Below are 21,901 nucleotides of genomic sequence, written 5' to 3'. Positions count from 1 at the left end.
ACAAAAATGGAAAGTGCCCTACACAACGAATATGGAAAGTGAACAAAGGGAGCGACGGCGCCGCAAAGAAAAAAAAATGATGTCTCTTCCTCTCCAAGACGACGACGAGGAAAACGACATAGACGAAGCCAAAATGCTCCTCATAGGCGAGAACGGTATCGACAATGAGAGTTTATCTCCTGCTCATCTGCGTGACGGTGCACCGGAGCTCCAGGAGTACAACATCCGGTCAATCGAGTCAACGGTCGTGATTCGTCAGCTGACGTCACAGGGTCTCTCCTTCCAGCTCTGGCCAGCCGCTTCTACCTTCGTAACGCTGCTTGATAACTACCGACGTGACCCTAGCAGCAGCCCACTCACCGCCACACTCTCGTCGCTAACGAAATCATCTCCATTGAACATACTCGAGCTCGGATCTGGAACCGGCGCCGTCGGAATCGCTGCGGCAGTCACTCTCTCTGCTAACGTCACGGTGACGGATCTCCCACACGTCTTGGACAATCTCAATTTCAACGCCGAAGCGAACGCTGAAGTTGTGGCGAGGTTCGGGGGGGAAGTCCACGTGGAGCCACTCAGATGGGGAGAAGCTGATGACGTGGAGGTTCTAGGTCGGAACGTTGACTTGATTCTTGCCTCGGACGTGGTGTACCACGACCATCTCTACGAGCCTCTCCTCGAAACGCTGCGTTTGATGATGGCCGCGATGCAGCTAGAGGGGAAGAAGCTAATATTTCTGATGGCTCATCTAAGAAGATGGAAGAAAGAATCTGTCTTCTTCAAGAAAGCTCGAAAGCTCTTCCATGTCGAAGTTATACACTCTGATGTTGTTCAACAAGGTTCTAGAATCGGTGTTGTGGTTTACCGTTTTGCCACAAAACAGCCAAATCAAAATGGTCGGCTTGTTTCATGTTAACATGCAGCAGTTGCATATTATCTGGATCCGTTAATTTCCTTAATAAAAACTTCCCAAAAAATGTTTGTCAATTCATCAAGTGGTTATTAAATTACGTATGAGTGAGAGTTCATGGAAAAGGAAAAGTATTTAAGGCTCTTCGGAGTCTACGTATAGTCCAAAAGAAAAATATAAAGTAAGCAGCCTCTGAAGAAGGGAAACTTTCGTACCCATAGATTTTTTATTCTGACGTTAATGTTGGCTTCTTTTGGAGTTTGTTGTCAAATTAAATATTTTGTTGACCGTTTATTGTATATCAATTTACAGAGCTACTCCTACTATACTAGTAGTTTAGTTTGTGATGTAGTGTATGTCAGTCAATTAAGGATACTCAAACACAGAAAGATTATAATCTTTGTGTGATTGATGTTCGTTTTTGTAAATATTGACATAAGCATTAGACAATTGCGAAAAAACTAACGTACGTTATATCGGTATATGTTAACTTGTGTTTGATGGTGTGAAAGTTTGAAGTGGACGAGACGATGTGTGAGGTCACTGAGGTGAGTATGAAACGACCATCGACCAACCAATGTTTAGTCTTCGTAACTAACTTTATAGATAATTAGGCAACATCCATCAGATGATTTTTTCTTCCAACACGTGAGATCATAAGGAATAAGATAAAAGCAAAAGAGAAGAAAGAAAAATGAGTGACACCTTGTAAAGTTTCTATTGGCAAAGTCTACTCTTCTTACTTTGATTGTTTCTTTCTTATTGTTGTCTAGTGCTATTAATGGATGAAGTCCAAGATATTGCATCCATGCTTAAAAAGATCTAGAATACACATTATGATTTTTGAGGAAAAAAATACTAAAGGCCAAAAGAATGTTTTGGAATAAGTATATACTTTGCTTTGATATTCTTTCATAAATTAAAAAAAGGCAAATAATTGAAACTACCATACTGAGAAAACATACTAATAGACGTACGTATCTTACATCTTCAGTAAACCTAATCCTATAGGTAAAAAAGGAAGGTTTGTAATGTGTAGTATGAGATGAATAGATGAACATGATGGGCATTAAAAAACATGAAAGGAAATGTTTGAAACAATCAATTAAAAAAAGAGGGGTCTACAAACAGATATACTAATTAATAAACACGAGCAACCGTAATGTTTGCTTCCATATTCAAAATTTCAAAAGGTGGGATTTATTTGTTGTGTTGGTTTTGAGACTGTGGATGAACAAATCAATGCATTGAAAGTTGCACATATACTACTTTTTCTTTTTCTCTTCTTGCTTCTCACTTTACATCTGTAAAAAAAATTGCAATAAATTTCATATATACAACAACTTATTTGTAGAAAACAAAAAAAAAAAAAAAAAAAAANGCATTCCACATGGGCTCTCTAAACGTCAATTTTCCCAAATTTTCAGAATTAGGTGAGACATTATTAATAATAACCGAAAAAATAATCTAAATAATATTATGTCTTCCACTTAATTTCTTTAAACAAAAGCAGCTCCTCGTCCTTCCATGCCTAATTTTCATGATTTCTCAATCTTTTTTTAAATTTATAAAGGTCAATCACATGCGAATATAATTGAAATAGTGCATTTCACATAAGCAAAGAAATTGTAAAAAGGAAACCGAAGAAAGAAAGCAAAAACGAGAGGGGGTGTTTAAAAGAAAAACTAGATTAAGAATTACTAAAATGATTAACAAATGAGTGGGGATTTTGCTACTCCCAACGCGTAATTTTATCTGAAAATGTGTCGTCTCTAGAGTAGTAGTAGTTGAGATTCTTGCTGTTCTCCAACTAAAGATTATAATTTTATAAAAAAAAAAAAAGAGAAAAGAAAATAAAAATAAAAAGATGGATCAAAAACGAGATCCCCTTTTTCGAAATCCGAATAATGTTTTTATTTTTATTTTTTAAAGTGTCTCTTTCTCATGATTTAGGATTCCAACCCTCTCCTTTACCCCCTCTTGTTCTCTCCATATTCCTTCTTTAGAAAGAGATTGGCTCTTTGGTTTCTTCTGTCTCAGTAAGTGATCAGAGCTTTCTTTTCCTCACCGCTGTCTCCTCCCATTAATGGCGTCTGAGAAATCTAGCTCCAAGGGTCAAGCATGGTGAATAGCTTAGCTAACACTGATTCTACTAAATAAATTATTTACTAGTATTCTAAATTTATAATATATGCCTTATAGAGAAATTTCTTTGTTTTCCCTTATGATGATGCAGGTTTTGTACGACTGGGTTACCTAGCGACATTGAAATCGAAGTTGATGACATGACGTTCCATCTCCATAAGGTTCTTGTTCATTATATACTAAACACCTCTGCCTCTGAGAGATTTGTCTTCTTCTTCGCCTTTTCTCAGCTCATTTTGTTTTTCGTTGCTTTCCACAGTTTCCTCTCATGTCAAAGAGCAGAAAACTTCACAGGTTGATTACAGAGCAAGAGACTAGATCTTGTCCCATGGCCCTAACTGTCACCGACCCTAAAGTAGAAGATACTGACATGAAAGGTAAAGGCCACGAGATCGAGGATGAACAAGTAGTAGTAGAAGAAGAGCAAGAGATAGAGATGGAGGAAGATAATGGTTATCCCCACATAAAGCTCGAGGACTTTCCCGGGAGTTCAGAGAGCTTCGAGATGGTGGCAAAGTTCTGCTACGGCGTCAAGATGGACCTCTCTGCTTCCACTGTTGTACCACTTCGTTGCGCCGCCCAACACCTTGAAATGACGGAAGAGTATTCACCTGATAACCTGATTTCCAAAACCGAGAGGTTTCTCTCTCATTCCGTCTACAAGAGCTTGCGAGAATCCATCCAAGCTCTCAAAGCGTGCGAGTTAGTCTCATCTTTAGCCGGATCGCTTGGTATAACTGAACAGTGCATAGCGTCCATCATCTCCAGAGCTTCCTCAGCTGATCCCTCTCTTTTCGGATGGCCTGTAAACGACGGCGGCACCGATCTACAACTTATCCCCGGCGGCGCGGGGAAAACTCGAAAGAAACAGAGTAGAGATTCGAGTATGGAGCTGTGGTTTGAAGATCTGGCGCAACTGAGCCTTCCGATCTTCAGAACTGTGATCCTATCAATGAGATCAGGAGATCTGAGCTCAGACATCGTAGAGAGCTGTTTGATTTGTTACGCTAAGAAGCACATTCCCGGAATCTTACGTTCTAACCGGAAACCGCCATCGTCATCTTCAACAACAGCAGTGTCTTCAGAGAATGAACAGAGAGAGATACTAGAGACGATAACCTCTAATCTTCCATTAGATAAAAGCTCAATCTCTTCAACCACTAGATTCCTCTTCGGCTTACTACGAACAGCCATCATCCTCAACGCCTCCGAGACTTGCCGTCATCTCCTTGAGAGAAAGATCGGATCGCAGCTAGAACGAGCCACGCTCGACGATTTGCTCGTTCCGAGTTACTCGTACCTCAACGAGACATTATACGACGTCGATTTGGTAGAGAGGATCTTAGGCCACTTTCTCGACACCTTGGAGCAATCGAACTCCGCCATAGTCGAAGCTGATGGACGATCTCCGTCGGTGATGCTCGTCGGGAAACTAATGGATGGATTTCTCGCGGAGATAGCATCGGATGCGAAACTGAAATCGGATAAATTCTACAATCTAGCCATCTCACTCCCAGATCAAGCTCGTCTCTACGATGACGGTCTTTACAGAGCTGTCGACGTTTATCTAAAGGTGATCTACTTAACTACATTCATCTCGGAGGAGATCTGAGAATTATTGGATCTGATTTTTATATTAAAATTTAATTTATGTGGAATCTCATATAATAGGCGCATCCATGGGTATCGGAAGCAGAGAGGGAGAAGATATGCGGCGTGATGGATTGTCAAAAACTGACTCTCGAAGCATGCACACACGCCGCGCAAAACGAGCGGCTTCCGCTGAGAGCCGTCGTACAAGTCCTCTTCTTCGAGCAGTTACAGCTCCGGCACGCGATCGCCGGGACGTTACTAGCGGCACAATCGCCGTCACCGTCAACGGAGCCGAGACCGTCAGGAGTAAGGAATCTAGCGATAACGACCGAAACAGTAACGGAAGAAGAGGAAGGCGATGAAAGGAGAGGAGGAGAACGACAGGTGGTGGACGCGGGGAAACGGAAGAAGACGGTGAGAGAGAATCAGGTACTTCGCTTGGATATGGATACGATGAGGACGCGTGTTCACCGGTTAGAGAGAGAGTGTTCCAACATGAAGAAAGTGATTGCTAAGATTGATAAAGAAGGAGGTTCATCACCGGCGACGGCGACGACTGATCGGCCGAGAAGTTGGTCGATTACGAAGAAATTGGGTTGTAAATTCAAGACACAGGTCTGCGATTCACAAGAGGCGACGATGGTTAATCATAGATCACGACGTTCTTGAATTGAATTGAGTTTTCGAATTGATTAAATAAAATTTTTTTTTTTAGTTATGAGAATCATAAAGCATATTATTGTGATTCTTGGATTTTTAGTTTTTTATTTTTTAATTTTTTTTAATTAAATCCTTCTTGCTATGCCAATATGCATTGCTCTGTCTCTACACAACCGTTTTGACTAGTTTCGTCGTACCTTTTGATAACGGAAATAAATTCGAAAATAGTAATTTGGCAAGCCCAAGGCCCAAAGCTCTGTCTCTATAATTTAGTAAGTATTAGAGTATAGACGTCTCTAATGTCTAAAATTTATATTTAAAAATTTACTTAAGATATCCATAATATGACCAATGATGATAGTCTTATCCAAATTCGACAAACTAACTCACTGGAAAATGTGTTAATTTAAAATAACATTTACTTTCTACCTTGCTTTTTGCCACCTTCTTACTGAAATAAAAATGTTAATCAGAAGAAATATATTTTTTTAAAAATCAGTATATAACACATACACCACAACCAAAAAAAAAATTTCTGATTCTCATTAAGTAATTTGGAGACTATTGGAATATACAAATTTAAACAGTCTAAATTATGTAATAGTATTATTTTGATATTATACAAATATGAATAAGCTAAATCTTGTTAATATGCATCATTTATAAGTCTATCATATTCGATAATGAAGTTTTTTCTTCAACATTTGACAATTCATACAAAACCAAGTCTTTTGAACTTATTTGAAATCATTTATTCATTCATTCATTAAATTCATTTATGATGTACATTATAATGCATCTTCGACTAGTGTTGTGCTTGAGTTCCAAAACATCATAATTTTGTAGAAAACTATCTCAAATTGATTAATGTCATTTTTAAAAGATAATGCATAAAAACTCTTTAATATGCATAACTCAAACATATTTTGTACAAAACTATCCTTGTATTATGCATATCATTTGTCCAAATCAAGATTACAAAGTTGATAATATCAAAACATTATTATTATAATAGAAATTGTTAGAAATAACTTTTTATGAGTATTTATTTGTTTGATGAAAGCCCAATAAAGAGCTCATCTAGATCTTAGCCATAATCCAACAGCTGCTGATCATTCAATCCTACAATCAATAATTGACGTTAAATAAAACCAAATTGAATGTGTGTTTCTCGAGACTTATTTTTACTTGGATCTAGTGTTATTTTGTTTCTTGTGTGTTCATGTGTCGATTAATTTAGGATGTGTTTGTGTGTTCATATGTCTACTGATCATTCAATCCGACAATCATTAATTTTTGACGTTAAATAAAAACAAACTGAATATGTGTTTCTGGAGACTTGTTTTATTTGGATCTACTGTTATTTTGGTTTTTGTGTGTTTATGTGTCTGATTAATTTAGTGTGTGTTTTTGTGTTAAAAATTAGTTTTTTTCTTTTTATAGATTAAAGAGAATATTATTTAAAAGAAAAAAAAATTGTATTTTTCAAATCCTCCTGATTAGTACCAACTCAAAACAAGAAGCACACTGTCTATCTAAAACTGGGCCGTAAGTATGGGTTTCAAAGTCGGTGAGGTTAGCAAATTGCTCAGTTCAAGAGAGATTGTTTAAAATTTAGGGACTCCTCCCCGTTTAACGCATATCCATGTGGAATGCACGCCGTTTTGAATGGAAAGCAGCTGAAGACTACGCGCTGTTCAGAATCATCGAGAGTAGGACTTCATGTCGTTTTTAGTAAAAACCCTACTTGTGTTTTTTTTTTCTTTGTTTGCTATAAAATTGATCGGCTTCCGCCAAAGCTAATACGCAATTAGTACAATTCGTGTTCCGAGTTAAAAAAAAAAAAAAGCTTAAAACTCTCTCTGCTAATTTTCCTAGAGTTCCGTCTCTTCTTCTTGACTTGTTAACGTTTTTAATTTCTTCCTAATCGGTTTTGGCTACTAGATTTGGTTTTAAAATTATGCAATTGTTTTTTTGATTGAAAAGAAAATTCTCAGTGATGAAGAAACAATAGATGACGAGTCCGATGAAATCCATTCATTAAAATCGTGGGGACAAACGAGGCATTTGTCTGAGAGGATTTGCTTTTTATTCGTTCGTAGTATTTGTTATTAGTTAGATCTCAGTTTTTTAGGTTTAGGAAAAAAATAGAAAGAGGGGTTTCTCAGTGATGAAGAAACAATAGATGACGAGTCCGATGAAATCCATTCATATAAATCATGGGGACAATCGAGGCATTTGTCTGAGAGGAATCCCTTCTTTTTTTTTTTTTTTTTACTCTCAATTGATCGATTTCTTACCACTATCTGTTTACACCTAATTAAAAAAAAAAAAAAGTTGATTGAAGAAGAAGAAGAAGGTGGAAGGCATGATGAGGATTGTTTATTGTCATCTGATATCTATTGATGAATATATACCTCCTACTCATTCTGAGTGCCTTGTCTCTCTCTCTCTCTCTCTCTCTCTTCTTTTTATTTTTCAAGTTTATATATTCGTTTTCAGTAGTAATTCCGATTCTACTTTGAAGACGACGACGCTAAGGAAGAATACATCTACTTTAAAGTTAACCAGTCAGGACCAAATCAGAACTAATGGACCAGTACTTCTCATATGACAATGTAACAAAGATTAAGAAACACACGAATAATACGTATCAACAGCACTAAAACTTGTTAACAACTGTAATTATTCTCGTATTGACCAATATGACATTGTAACATTAATGAAGAAACACACGACTATATGCATCAACAGCACTAAAACTTGTGAACCCAACCCACTAGAATTATTTATAACCAAGTCTGGTTCTGGTTTATGCTATGATAACTTGGTTCTTAATAATAAACCAATGTTGAAAGCAGACTGTGACCAATGTTGATATTAGGATGACACTCTGCATTCCTGAAGCTTGGATTCTCATAATTCTGATTCAGACTCTAATCGAAGGATCCTTAAATAGTTAAATATTAGCCTATGAGTATTGAGGACCAAACGTCAACTGTATAATATGTTGAAGATCAACTGGCGTGGACTGTGGACACAAAAAAACTAGTGGGCTGAGCCATTTAAATCACATGTACCCCTCCTTTGAAAGCCTTCAAAAGTAAAACATGTTCGAGAAAAATTAAAGTACTCGAGTGAATGTGCATCAATGGCCCATTAGCTCAGTTGGTTAGAGCGTCGTGCTAATAACGCGAAGGTCGCAGGTTCGAAACCTGCATGGGCCATTTTTTTATTTTTCACAACCATTATGTTATATTACATGTCAGCATCCCTGACTGAGACAGTATCCATATCTCCACTTCAGATTCCGACACGTGGCAACAAATAAAACCAGACATTCCGATTCTCACGAAACAAACCAATCAAAATCCTCGCCTTATCCCAATCTTATCTAAGCGTTTTGATTATTACTCTTTAGTCTTTACTTGGCTCTCTCAGCTTTGGATCACACACACACACACACACACAAAAAACTCGAAACCATCTGAGACACTTTGTGGCCATGGCTGCCTCTCTCCAATCCGCCGCCACGTTCCTCCAGTCGGCGAAGATCTCCACCGCTCCTTCTCGCGGCAGTGCTCACCTCCGGTCGACTCAGACCGTCGGCAAGTCTTTCGGGCTAGAAACTTCTTCTGCTCGCCTCACTTGCTCCTTCCAATCTGACTTCAAGGACTTCGCCGGAAAATGCTCCGACGCTGTCAAAATCGCCGGATTCGCTCTTGCCACCTCTGCTCTCGTTGTCTCGGTAACTTTCTTTAATCGCCTACACATCTACTCTCTCACAGTTTCGTCTTCGATAAAGATCATTATTATGAACTATAGATTAATCAAGAAACAGAGAACAAGAGTTTTTATTTTTTTGCTTTTATATGTGATAGCATAATTCTGATTTGCAATTTTGCATTATTCGAAGTCATCTCACATGCGATACAAATACATTGGTTTGTATTGAACTGAAAACATAGCGGAACCACCTAAACCAATAACGTATTAGGATTAGCGTAATATATTCCAGTTCTTGTAATCTTCGATTCAGTCTTGTTGGATGGATCAGTTGAATTAAAGTGGTTTGTTTCTCGTGTAATGAAAGGGAGCTAGTGCAGAGGGAGCTCCGAAGAGACTGACCTACGATGAGATTCAGAGCAAGACATACATGGAAGTCAAAGGAACTGGAACAGCTAACCAGTGCCCAACTATTGACGGTGGCTCTGAGACATTCTCAATCAAGCCCGGAAAGTACGCTGGCAAGAAGTTCTGCTTCGAGCCTACTTCATTCACTGTCAAGGCAGAGAGTGTAAGCAAGAACGCTCCTCCTGAGTTCCAGAACACCAAGCTCATGACCCGTCTCACCTACACCCTTGACGAGATCGAAGGACCCTTCGAGGTTGGATTTCGCTTCTACTGCAAGAAACTGTTTGTGATTAGGGTTACGGTTTGTGATTTGATTAATTTGTTTTGAGCAGGTTGCTTCAGACGGAAGCGTCAACTTCAAGGAAGAAGATGGAATCGACTACGCCGCAGTCACTGTTCAGCTTCCAGGAGGCGAGCGTGTGCCATTCCTCTTCACAGTCAAACAGCTTGACGCCTCAGGCAAACCAGACAACTTCACCGGAAAATTCTTGGTTCCATCGTACCGTGGCTCTTCTTTCTTGGACCCAAAGGGTCGTGGTGGATCCACAGGATATGACAACGCAGTGGCATTGCCAGCTGGAGGCAGGGGAGACGAGGAGGAGCTTGTAAAGGAGAACGTGAAGAACACGGCAGCTTCTGTGGGAGAGATCACTTTGAAAGTGACAAAGAGCAAGCCGGAGACAGGAGAGGTGATCGGAGTGTTCGAGAGTCTACAGCCGTCGGATACTGACTTGGGTGCTAAGGTACCAAAGGATGTGAAGATCCAAGGAGTGTGGTATGGTCAACTTGAGTGATACATGTTATTATATTTCTGTTGATTGTGTTTGATGGATAATGACAACATCATTTGATGCTTTCTTCCTTTATCTCTTTCATAAAAAAATGCACATGCGTAAGATCTTGAATTTTCTGTATATCCATGTCCGTTCTCGTCAAAACAGTACCAATTGTAACCTTATGGTTTATGATGAGAAAAACTGTAATAGCATAAATTGTTCGTTGCAAACAAATTTGGTTAGGAATACGAACTTAAACCAAACCGATTTTGTTGTACATATGTAGATTGGTACATATAATCTGTAACAAAATTCAGTCTAATTCGAACCAAGTCAAAATGTTCATGAACAAAAAATCTGGTACGTTTGTTGATACAGTCTACATTGTATAATGTTTGGGCCTTAAAACATGTTATCACTTATCATCAGTCCTTAACCTGATGGGCTTTCTTGTTGATAGTCAAATTCAAAATTTCAGTTTATATATAGAACTCCATTCGATAATAAACAAATATGTAATGGCACTTCTGTTGTATATTTAAATTAGTTATATGCATCCAGTGGCGAATATGGAAATATAATGATTTTATTTCTTGAAAATAATTTAGTCTAATCATCTTGATCATTACGCTGTATTTATTGTGCATGGGGTGTGAATCTATTAAACAAAACACAGTGTTTAACTTATAAATTAGTATTAAATAGATTTGTCTGTGTTTTGTCTTATACATCTCGAAACATGAATGAACACAGACAATTACGTTGGCGTGGGACACAGCACATAACAACTGCAGATCACAGACAGATTCTCTCTTAAGTATCAAATGATTAATTAATTAAACCAATGGTATTTGTAGTATACATAATTAGTTTGATTTTTTTATCTTCCTGGGGACATAATTCTATTTTATATATATTAGAGAGATCAATTTCATCGCAATGTATACTACAAATCTTTACATTCAGTCGGCCAAAATTTTATAGATTCTTGTAACAGTTGATTGTGTATAAGCGTGTGTTAACGTTAGTGCCACCTAATCACATGTTCGTAATCCAAAATATATCACTACGGGAGAGTATATTGTTTTGAAGAGTTTAATTAAAAGAGAAACGATCAGTTTCATTAAAAAGAATATTAAGACAAGTGACAAAGAACTTTAAAATGAATCACCAAAAAAAATATAATTTCAAATAGCAACAAACATATGCCTCGTGATAGAAATGGGTCAATCGTAAGCAAAATTGTATTATTGCCTAGTTTCACCTCATAGAATAACTATTGTTGGCCTTATGCCCATTCGTCATTACCGTGGCAAATTAATATCCACAAGACCTACTGACGAACCATTATTTAATTATCAAATCAAAATGGTTATAGGAACTTGGGACAAGTTTTAGACGTATATAAAGCTATTCAATATCGGACAAAAGTTTAAATAGTTAAAAATTGACATGCATTCATAAATTAGACATAGGTGGAGACGTGGGTGATTTAAATCCAACAAAAACCTAAGGAAGCAAACAAACAAACAAAAGAAAGAAAGTGAAAAGATATTTCTTCTCTGAGTGGGTGTGTAAATTAATTGTTTAATTTGAGCTATTCTATATTCAGAAAGTATAAAGCTGGTAAGGAAATTAGATATTTAATTGTCGACTAAAAAATAAAAATATATTTTTTACTTATATAAGTATACTTAAGAAACTTTAATAATAGAGCAAATGATATATTTTAAAAGTGTGATAAGTCCACTTTAACACAAAAAGAAAGACGATACTCTTCAACTAAATCGACCTGAATGTGAATGAGATCATTAAAGTAAGCAAATATAATATCGTAAACACAAATACAAACTTAAATTCTTTACAGCTTTTCGCATATCGTCCAAATTCAACATAAAAGATATAGGATTTCAATAATGTTGGAGGTTTTCATAAATGCCACATTCATGCAAAATCAAGAAGAAGAAGAGAAGAAAAAAAGTAATAATAAAAAAATGAAGGTAGGTGACTCTTGTATCTACCAAAAGGGTCCAAAAAAAAAAAGAATCTAATCACACATGCATGGCCAGAGTCAGAGTAGTCCCTATTGTCTTCACGTGAGATCTAACCCACCGGTGACGCTAAACCTCCGGCCAACTCAATCTTGTCTGCTTGCCGGTCCTGCATCTGTCTGCCACGTGGTCCCTTCCTCCTTCACCACCTATGCTCCTTCCTCTCTCATTCTTCGCCACGTTCTCTCTCCTCATTTCCCGTTATACCCCCTTCACGCTATGGGTCCGTTTTGACAAGACAATAATCCAGCGTGAGCTGTTATGTTTAGTTGTTATCACTACACGACACATCCAACGTGGACTTAGATTCTCGATGTTGTCTTCTTCTTCTTTCGTATAATATATAAACTCGTCACAAGGTAGTCTCTTTCATATTCACAATCACAACACACAACACTAATAAACTTACACTCAAGAGTACAAAGAAGTATCCAGAGAGTTAACAAACGTTTTCCAATACTAAGTGAAAAAAATGGGAGCTTGCGTTTCACATGAATCTTCAAGGAGCGATTCAGCGAAGCTTATATTGCTGGACGGTACTTTACAAGAGTTCTCAACTACGGTCAAAGTTTGGCAGATTCTGCAGAAGAACCCTACGTGTTTCGTCTGTAACTCAGACGAAATGGATTTCGACGACGCCGTTTCAGCTGTAGCCGGCAACGAGGAGCTCCGATCAGGGCAGCTTTACTTCGTTTTACCTCTGACGTGGCTCAATCATCCGTTAAAAGCGGAGGAAATGGCGGCCTTGGCTGTTAAAGCTAGTTCAGCTTTAACCAAAAGCGGCGGAGTCGGTTGGGTTTCCGGCGACGGAGATGCATCGGTTTCGGAAAAAACTTACCAAAAGAAAAATATCGCCGGAGTGAAGACGAACGGTGGTGGTGGAAGAGGTTGTGGCAAAGGGAAGAGGCGATTTACGGCTAACTTGACCACCATCGCCGAGTAGCTGCAACTAGCTAGCTATGGTCAAATTTTAGTTATTTTGAGGAAAAAATAATTCGACCAAGACGTATAAACTGTAATTAGGCATGTTTGACTTTTTTTTTTTTGGAGAAAAACAATTTATCCAATTAAATAGATCCTTTTTTTTTTATTGCATAAAAATTGAGAAATGGGCACGATCGAGGATGATATAGATTCCATTGATGTGATTCCTATCTTAATAATGACAATGCAATTTCATATGTATATATATATATGAATCCTTTCATGCGTAATGGTTACTCTTCTCATCAATGTTCGTGAATCTCTCTCTAATTAACAACCGGCAAATCGGTCCGTCGCGATTTAACCTAGTTTTGGTTAAAGGAAAATATCCAAACCGAAAACTGAGTACCAGACTGAACGAATTGTTTGTTTTTTTTCTAAGAAACAAGATAAGGATTAGTTAATGATAAAGATATGCTTTGAATTTGATGATGTAGTTGTTATGGTCCATTCTTACTTCTCTTCTGCATTTTTTTTTTTATCACATATTTTTGCATCCGGGACTACATAACACACAAAACACTACAATGTGACAACAACAAAAACGACCGAGTAAAAAACTATAAAGACAACTACATTTCAAATTATTTGTTGCCACCACTAAAAATGAAAATCTTGTTTTATTTTTCTTAAATTTTGTCTTTGGGGGTTGCATCTGCACCACATAAAAAAAAAAAAAAAACACAATAATACAAAGTTACAAACGAAACAGTCATGGAAATATCAAAGCCATGATTGGAGGATATTCTTTGATTAGATGTTGAACAACAACAATAATTAAAATGTGTATAGTTTGGCAAAAAAAAAAAAAAAAAATTGAGGCAAAGAGGACTGGACCCAGATTGGCCCTATAAGCATTAATGGGCCTGAAAGTAACAAAAACACAAAGAAATTAAATAAAGTTGGGTATCTGTCTGTCACATGCAACACAGACAACTTGAGTCGATCAATCAAGCCATTCACATGCCATGATCCTCTCTCTTCCTATTATTATTATTATCTTGTCTCCTTCCACTAATCCCATATATTTTCTCCATTATACATCTCTAATTATCTCCTCTTTAACATATAGTACTTTTAATTACATTTCTTTATATAACATTCGTGACTATATAATAAACTGAATACTGATCTTTTCCAGGTTGCGAATAAACCAAGAATGGCTTTAACCCATCACATCATCCTCGTGGCACTTCTTGCCATCTCCGTCACAGCCGTCTCCCGAGCGGCTATACTGAAACCAGAACAAACCGTTCCTCTTACTACTCCTCCACCTCCGGCAATCTCAGCGGCGGCTAAAGACTTCACCGATGCGCACAACAAGGCGAGAGCCACGGTCGGTGTTCCGCCTCTAGTTTGGAGCCCGACGCTGGAAGCTGCGGCGAATAGGTTGGCTCGTTACCAGAGGAACCAGAAGAAGTGTGAGTTCGCGAGTCTTAACCCTGGGAAATACGGCGCGAACCAGCTCTGGGCAAAGGGTTTGGCCGTGACACCGTCTCTTGCGGTGGAGACTTGGGTGAAGGAGAAACCTTTCTACAATTACAAGTCAGACGCGTGTGCTGCAAACCACACGTGCGGGGTCTATAAACAAGTCGTGTGGAGAAACTCTAAAGAGCTCGGCTGTGCTCAAGCCACGTGTACTAAAGAGTCAACGATTTTGACCATTTGTTTTTACAACCCTCCGGGGAATATAATTGGCCAAAAGCCTTATTAAGCACAATTTGATTTATAAGCTTGGATTAATAAAAATAGTTAAATTTTTTTAGTTTTTTTTTTTTTTTTTTGCCAGTTTCAGTTTTTGGAATTATATAAAAATCGAATAATGTGCTATGATCTGACTGATGATGTTAAGATGTGTATTACAATATTAATAATTGAAAATGCCAAGTAACTGTGAGGAGACAAGATCCAATCATCGCTCTACTTCCATATCAGAGAGACAGAACCAACATTATCATAATCAGATAGTGGGAGTGGGCATTCATAGACAGCGATATCTTATCCATATATTTACACTGGGAATGATTTCATTTGGCAGCTTCTCTAAGAATAAGATATCTATATGTAAAGCTGTGAGGGATCCAATCAATTGGTTTGCGTGATTTACTACCAGATTGACATCTCTTTAGACACTTTCTTGAAGACTCCGGTATACTCCGGTTAACCATCTCTGTCAAACCCGCAGGACATAAACCGGAGTCTTTTGCAAACGTCTCCACCAGCTTTGGCAATAGGATTCTCTGCTTTCGTATGCTTAAGTTCATTCTTATGTACTCTTCTTTCGACGTTTCGAGCTCTTGCCGGATTTTTTTCGGTGTATATACACGAACCTGTTTTGAAACAAAGAGACTTCAGTTTTTTCTATAGCATCAAAGGATTTTAAGTGTTTCATAATATCAAAGGTAAGTACCGCTGGATCGGAGTGGCTGCCTGAAGTAAGCGCAAAATGTAGGAGAGGCTCGGGATGCTCGATTGCGTAAGCTAATCTTTCATCTCCTGCTTTGAACTTCCTCGAAGCAAACAGTAGTCTAAGCCACTAAAAGAGAGATGAAAAGGAGAAATGTTTCACTTTCTACGCTTTTGTGCTTTGAAGAGAATAGTTTCAAAGTTTCATAATTTCTATGGTGTACCTGTCCAGGATGAGACATTTTGCATCCAAGAATCGTACTTTGTATCGCTTCAGCACTAACTGTGTGTCCACCAACGTTATATGCAGCCTGGAAAAATGCAAAATCTTGATAATTTCAGAATCTAGAAAATGATAGTTCAACTGTGTTTATTCTCTCCTTCCAAGAGATGTTTGTTACCTTGAGTAGCAGTAGGACTCTCTTCACATTGTTCTGTGGAATCCCATAAGCTAAAAAGGCCTAAAAGAGATTTGAATGTAATTTCGATAAGAAACCAAATATCTAGACGTTGAGAAAATGAGATTGGTTCTTGAAAGATAGGACTTTACATGCATCACAAGTGCATTGTGCACATTTATCCAGAACGCTAGCTTCTCTTCATGTTTTAACTTCCTTGGATCTACTTCCTCCAATCTACTGATGAGCGATCTGCAAAAGTTTAAACATTTTCAAGATTATGCATCAATAGATCCCAATTCACATCCAATCAAATTCTAGCCTATATGTAACAACTTAAATGTCTCAAAGGACCAGCTTTAGTCTCTAAGCAAATCTCAAAGTGACTCACTTGAAGTCTTGCAGAAGATCTTCAACCTCACTGGCCTTTTTGGCGTCTCTGTAAATGCAAAGCACTTCAACAATGCTGCTGTAAGGTCCACTGAAGTCCTTTTCTCCTTCTACATGGAAAGAGTTATCTAACCGAACATCAAAAGAGGAAATGTTTCCGAATCCAGGGCTCGATGTATCATATTGGTCAGAAGGCGAAAATGCACTCGATGATAAAGACGAGTTTGGAGATGAAAGCCCACGATGTAGTACAGATGGCGGCTCTGCAAGCTTGCAATATATTTCTGACATACACTTGACCATTCCTTCAGATAACTTGTTGGGTGTCTCTGGAACATGATCCGAGATTCGGGTGCCAAGATGTTCAGCTAGACTGATTAGATTTTCTCCATTCTGCACATACAACGGTTGGGAGTGACAAGAGCGGATGGTTTTACCCCAAGAATCTTCTGGAGAAGCTTTTCTACTCTCAAATGCCGAACGTTGGGAGTGACTACGGCGAAAACTGGAGTCTACCTGGTCTCGGTCAGCCGCAGGAATCTTTGTTTTCTGTGATTGATCTTGACTATCACCAAGCAGAGCATTAGTAGGCTGCTCTGTATTTGAGGGGGTATCATCATCTTCACAAAAGTCTAGACGCCTTCTAGGGGTTGTTACAGGAGGAGATTTTGGCTTCTTGTTCTCTGAATTTGGTGATACAGAAGTGATTTGCTGTTCAAAGGCTTTTCTATACAATGAAAGAAGATACTGTTCCAAATGTATGACCTCCATCTCCAGAACAGCAATGTCTTTGATTAAATCAGTAGCTGGCTGAAGAGAAAAGAAAAACCAAGAACGCATCTTTATAATGCACAAAGCTCATTTCTAGAAAAGAATATTTAGTTTTGGGAAGTGTAAGTAACTACTGACCTTAGGCATGGGAATGTCATTTGTTTCACTCAATATGTAAGAAGAGGCTGTTCGATAACCTAACGCCTTCTCTAAGGCACAACGAACCATAAACTGATCTTGTAATCTAGTCTCCAGCTGACTAATCTGTGATTCCAATCATAGGAATAATAAGGTAACTGAAACTAACCAACCGAACAAAAGGACCAAGTAAGTAGAAAAGAAAAACGTAAACATTACCTCTTGCTTCAATGAAGTTTCGGTGTTTGAATGATATTGACTACGCTTGGATTCATTTGAACGACCCATGTCCTAAACCAAGTCAGACAAACATCCATAAACGATTCACAGAAGTGGTTGTTTAATAAGAAATAGAAACAGCTTTGGACTCACTTTCCACTTATAAGAGAGATTAGTTTCTCACAAACTTGATACCAGAATAAAGGAAATTCATTTAAAAGTAATATAGGGAAAGACAAATAAGAAAGATACAAAGAAGTCTAGCGAAACATATGTGTAAAGGCTTTTTTCACAAAAAAGATGCAAAAGAAAAAAGCAGCTTGGGGGAAAAAAAAAGATACTTATTAGTCAAAGAAACATAAAGATAAATCCAAGAAGAGCAAGAATGATGTCTCAGCGTCTTAGGCTGTTCTTTAACAAATACCAATACACTTTATCTCAACTTTAACAAGTAAAAAAAGCAAAAAAGAGATGATCCTACTCACCAGCTTGATTCGTTGAGAGGCTTCATGAGAACCATTTGAGGTTTTATGATCTCCCTCACCTCTTTTCTTTTCTGGAAAGCTGGCACTGTGCAAAAAGAGCATTTGCCAAAGAATCAATCTTATAAATCCAAATTGTATCAGACAAAATTTAAAACGTTAAAATCTTCACCAACTACACTTGCATTATCTAAACGTTTTTTTAACAACGAACAAGAGAAGATCTGATTGATAATTTGCAATCATATAACTCTTTCAAATCCCCAGTTTCTGCCTTAACCCAACCAAGCAAAGGATTCCATTAATAGCAAACAGTGACACATTTAGAGAAATCTACAAAAATTACAAGGCAAAAACAAATAAAAGTAGTTGTTACAATAACGAACTATAGAGAGTAGACAGCTTACCTCTTTGAACGCTTGTGATGTTGGACCATCCTCAAATCCAACATTCTACCACCTCCACCACCTACCCCAAATCCCATATATGCGATATGTCTCAGAACTATCACAAAAGGAGCTGACTTTTTCTCCTTAACCAAAAGAGTTAATGTAAATGCTTCAAGAGATCGTAGCAGAGGTTCGGCTAGAAACCCATAATAAAAGCTTCTACTTTAAAGGGAAAAGTTGGGGACTTTTTGAAGAAAAGGCAAGTGAATCTTCTTCTTCTTCACCTGTGACTGTGAGAGAAAGAGGCCAATGGAAACTCTTAACTTTGCGAATCTTCTCTATCTCTTTTTTAGCAATAGTAATAAAGGAGGAAACTTTTTAGTATAAACATTAAAAATGGACAAAAGAAGCGTGGTGGGTTTTCAATTGAAGAAGAAAAGTTTTAGCTTTAGCTTCATGTTTCATGGAAACAATGGTTGTGAGAAAGAAGAGAGGCGACTCGTGTCAAAAGACTAGTCACCAATGTGTGTGTACACGACCCCACGAGTCGTCTAATTCTCAACCAAATCGGCCAAAATAAAGAGAGAGAGAGAGAGAGAGAGAGAGCTTTCTACATAAGATGGTCTAAATCAGAAATAGACAAGAGTGTTTTTTTTGCCTTGAAAATAAAAGTTACTGTGGTGCTTATGGATGGTGACCAAACTAGTTTTATAAATTAATTTATCTTAACTATATATTACATGTTCATGTGTATTAAAATAATATTTACCCCATTTCTGTTTCTTGATACAACCTTATTTTAATAGATTAGCTGATGGTTGATTCAATACTATCATGCGTTAGTTAAAAAAAAATACATTCATGAGTTATTAATTTTAACAACTAAAGATATATAGATGATAATAAGGAGACATAACTAAATAATTTTGATGGGGGTTGATAGATTCTTCCTTGTTGGCAAGCAAGTCAGAGTTGTTGACCGTCCCTCTAACTCCTCCACAGTTCTTGAATCACATTCACATGGCCCCTAAGCACGATAATATATTCCTATCTTAATTTAAATTATTCTCTTACCAAATTTCTATTGAATCACATATTATTTTCCACTAAATTTTGGATGAGTAGGTTAAAAAAAAAATTTACCACGCAGCAGCCATAACAGAGGAGGTGATGGTTAGATGGTACGTACACTACACTGAGACAATATATTCACCGAACACATAATACTAGTATGCACTATGCAATAATAAACCCGTGAACCCATTTTCTCGTTTCTGAAAAGCCAAAACAAAAACAAAAGTCACCGCTATAACATTAAATAAAATCCACCCGAAACCAAGGACATATCGTCGAATGCTTCCAAACACAGTATCAAAAAAGGATTTGTAAAAAAAATGGGGCAGCAAAGGCAAAAGTAAGAAGAATAAAGTGTGATAAAATTCCAAATGTAACTCGCTCAACAGATAAATATGATGGAAGAGGACAGAATAGTGAAAAATAACTGACCTCAAAAGAAATGAAAGTAAAAAAGAAAACATCAAATTTTTGGAAAGATGATTCAAGCTTTTGGGTTCTTGTGACTTTGTGTCTACGTCTCTCTCTCTCTCGTGTTTTTTTTGGAGAGAGAGATATGAGAAAAATTGACAAATGCGATGTCCGGAATTTGTTTGTGTGTGAGAAGTGGACTTCCGTTTGTCAAAGAATCCACACAAGAAAAATTAAAGTGTCATTATAAAATTTAAAATGTGAAAGCATGAAAGGTTTTTTTTTTTTCTTATTATTTTTTTTTTTAAAATTCTTGTGTGTTCCTCCGAAGATCAATGCAGAAAAAAAGGTTGTGGGACAATCCAGGTCTTCTCTCTATATTGTCGTCATGTTTCCAACTAGTCGTTATAGAAAGAAAATAAAAACACAGACACACACACAACGTTACGTATCCGATCCGATATTACTTTTGAAATCTATTATTTTTATTAGTATATTGGGTTGCATGTATATGAATATTTGTGATTGTTATGTTTGGTGAGTTTATGAGAGTAGGAGTGTTCTATGGTAAAAAACAAAAGAGAGCATTGGTAATGGTAAACTAACATATACCTTGTTTTTGGAGCTTATCACTAATCGCCTCGAATTCTGAATAACGTCGGACATATATTCACATTATCCCAGATATGTTATCTTAGCTTTTATATTCAAGAAAGGGATGCAATCTCTTCTTAAAACGGATTGATATACAAGGTACATTTTGTGGACTGATCCGGAGAAAAACAAAATGAAAGTTTTTAAGGTCAGAAGAGCGGCCTTTGGTGGTTGGGCCTTTGCTGCTAGGTTTTTTGGGTCTTTTTTATAATCCATTGACAGAATTCAATAATAACTGGTTATTTCAGACAGAACACTTTCGGTTGTGTTTGGTAATTTACTTACTGGTTAACGTTGGTTAAGAACATAAGATAAATCAGTTTGACTTGAAAAATATTGAACTCGTGTTTGGTGAGGTGTGCCAGGCCTTCGCAGTAGTGCAAGACGAAGGCGACACGTGAGAGCCCAATCAGCAAGCTGACGTGGCGGAATCTCCCCCCTTAAAAAATAGAGTTAATATCGTGTGAGTCGATGACCCACATATCAGATATTAAACTGATAAGAACAGATACTACACTTGATCTTAGCCAAAAGGCCGAGAAAGGTATGATTTGAACGATTGCTCCCGTACTGCTTTTATATCCCTGTTGTGAGAGCGAGCGAATCCAGAGTTACCGATGTGGGACTTTGGAAACAAACTCATCCAGTATTCAAAATTCGGGCCCAATTTCAATATTAAGCCCATTTACTGAACCCATATACCTCAATACTTGTGTAGTACTAAACCTTAACGGAACGTACGCTGATCAGAAAAAGAAAATATAATGGGATATACATATGTACATGTTAGAGAATCTAGTGCTCGAGAAATATGAGATACGATATGATTTTTACTTTTATCTTTTGTATGCAATATTATTCATTATGATCGGGTGATTTGATTCGGCAACACCAATAGTTCAGAGATAAATTATGTGATTCTTAACTTTAATGGTCAAACCTTTTTGTAATATTAATCTTCTTATGATAACGACAATACATATATATACCCTCAAAGGTTCGAACAAAATTTGTTGAAAGTGTTTATTGACTCGTTTATTTAAGGTTTGTGTGGTGGAGATATGATTTGGGGGGTCAAGTCCTAATATCTTAGAATCGTGTGGACTACATATTTTATAATTAGATATATTACTCTTAAGTTGAGTTTTTTTCTTTTCTTTTTTGGTACTGGAGATTGGTCTTCCGAAGTTCGATCTCTAGTTTTTTTTTTTTTTTTTTTTTTTTTTTTTTTTTTTTTTTTTTTTTTTTTTTTTNGTAAATATTATTAGTAATGAATAAAGGTTTTACAAAAGGTAATACCTATACAACAGCAGCTTAGG

At 37.3% G+C, this 21,901-nt stretch overlaps 6 protein-coding genes, 2 long non-coding RNA genes and 1 other non-coding gene across 9 annotated transcripts; 6 read left to right on the top strand and 3 right to left on the bottom strand.

The window, feature by feature from the left end:
- Window positions 14-984, top strand: LOC104762917 (protein N-lysine methyltransferase METTL21A-like). Its single transcript, XM_010486324.2, has one exon. It carries the CDS (start codon window positions 32-34, stop codon window positions 911-913), a length of 882 nt encoding a protein of 293 aa, XP_010484626.1. The 5' UTR covers window positions 14-31; the 3' UTR covers window positions 914-984.
- LOC109130412 lies at window positions 2,617-3,325 on the bottom strand. Its single transcript, XR_002036386.1, has 2 exons — window positions 3,164-3,325; window positions 2,617-3,009 (listed from the first exon to the last, which is right to left on the bottom strand). It is a non-coding gene; the product is annotated as an uncharacterized LOC109130412 (long non-coding RNA).
- LOC104762915 (BTB/POZ domain-containing protein At5g66560) lies at window positions 2,909-5,506 on the top strand. The gene is made up of 4 exons (XM_010486323.2): window positions 2,909-3,031; window positions 3,144-3,213; window positions 3,312-4,625; window positions 4,724-5,506. The coding sequence occupies exons 1-4, from the start codon at window positions 2,994-2,996 to the stop codon at window positions 5,312-5,314; spliced, it is 2,013 nt and encodes a 670-aa protein (XP_010484625.1). The 5' UTR covers window positions 2,909-2,993; the 3' UTR covers window positions 5,315-5,506.
- On the top strand, window positions 8,459-8,532 carry TRNAI-AAU. The gene has a single exon. It is a non-coding gene; the product is annotated as a tRNA-Ile (tRNA).
- Window positions 8,731-10,395, top strand: LOC104762914 (oxygen-evolving enhancer protein 1-1, chloroplastic). Its single transcript, XM_010486322.1, has 3 exons — window positions 8,731-9,053; window positions 9,399-9,692; window positions 9,772-10,395. Exons 1-3 carry the CDS (start codon window positions 8,811-8,813, stop codon window positions 10,231-10,233), a joined length of 999 nt encoding a protein of 332 aa, XP_010484624.1. The 5' UTR covers window positions 8,731-8,810; the 3' UTR covers window positions 10,234-10,395.
- Window positions 12,632-13,480, top strand: LOC104762913. Its single transcript, XM_010486321.1, has one exon. The coding sequence runs from the start codon at window positions 12,739-12,741 to the stop codon at window positions 13,207-13,209; it is 471 nt and encodes a 156-aa protein (XP_010484623.1). The 5' UTR covers window positions 12,632-12,738; the 3' UTR covers window positions 13,210-13,480.
- On the top strand, window positions 14,164-15,019 carry LOC104762911 (STS14 protein). The gene has a single exon (XM_010486318.2). The coding sequence runs from the start codon at window positions 14,410-14,412 to the stop codon at window positions 14,962-14,964; it is 555 nt and encodes a 184-aa protein (XP_010484620.1). The 5' UTR covers window positions 14,164-14,409; the 3' UTR covers window positions 14,965-15,019.
- LOC104762912 lies at window positions 15,064-19,068 on the bottom strand. Its single transcript, XM_010486319.2, has 10 exons — window positions 18,462-19,068; window positions 18,058-18,142; window positions 17,573-17,644; window positions 17,354-17,479; window positions 16,446-17,254; window positions 16,207-16,306; window positions 16,058-16,117; window positions 15,881-15,967; window positions 15,661-15,786; window positions 15,064-15,580 (listed from the first exon to the last, which is right to left on the bottom strand). The coding sequence occupies exons 1-10, from the start codon at window positions 18,536-18,538 to the stop codon at window positions 15,278-15,280; spliced, it is 1,845 nt and encodes a 614-aa protein (XP_010484621.1). The 5' UTR covers window positions 18,539-19,068; the 3' UTR covers window positions 15,064-15,277.
- LOC109130604 lies at window positions 19,374-20,172 on the bottom strand. Its single transcript, XR_002036509.1, has 3 exons — window positions 19,950-20,172; window positions 19,587-19,717; window positions 19,374-19,470 (listed from the first exon to the last, which is right to left on the bottom strand). It is a non-coding gene; the product is annotated as an uncharacterized LOC109130604 (long non-coding RNA).

This window comes from Camelina sativa, chromosome 18 (genome assembly GCF_000633955.1).
Source record: "Camelina sativa cultivar DH55 chromosome 18, Cs, whole genome shotgun sequence".
NCBI lineage: Eukaryota > Viridiplantae > Streptophyta > Magnoliopsida > Brassicales > Brassicaceae > Camelina > Camelina sativa.
This window is presented reverse-complemented; position numbering and strand designations above follow the sequence as displayed.